The 284-nt window shown below is 37.7% G+C and overlaps 1 protein-coding gene across 1 annotated transcript in view; it reads right to left on the bottom strand.

Moving 5' to 3' along the window:
• Window positions 1–210, bottom strand: part of LOC119593589 — a 45,557-nt gene extending 45,347 nt beyond the window's left edge. Inside the window, exon 1 of the mRNA XM_037942543.1 lies at window positions 132–210. Coding sequence (XP_037798471.1) covers window positions 132–210 — 79 coding nt within the window. The remainder of the gene's footprint in view (window positions 1–131) is intronic.
• Window positions 211–284: the final 74 nt, after the last annotated feature.

Genomic DNA, 284 nt, shown 5'->3' on the forward strand with positions numbered 1-284 from the left:
TTCAGACACTAAATTATAAATCCTATAGTGCGAGGAGGAGATACAGTTGCAACACGGGAAGGCTTGTTGCAATACTTCTCGTTTCAAGTAGTTATTGCTTATCAAAGTAAGGGTATGCTTAAAACAATTACCTGTAAACATTGTTATAGACACGAACAAAGGCGCCCTAATGACCTCTTGCGGAACTTCGCAATAATTGTCCCAAACCATGTTGCATTATCATATCCTTGCTTCGGTTAGCGGTATACAAAATGGAATAGAGATAAGTTAGAATGTAAATGGAA

Source organism: Penaeus monodon, chromosome 32 (assembly GCF_015228065.2).
Source record: "Penaeus monodon isolate SGIC_2016 chromosome 32, NSTDA_Pmon_1, whole genome shotgun sequence".
NCBI classification, from domain to species: Eukaryota; Metazoa; Arthropoda; class Malacostraca; order Decapoda; family Penaeidae; genus Penaeus; species Penaeus monodon.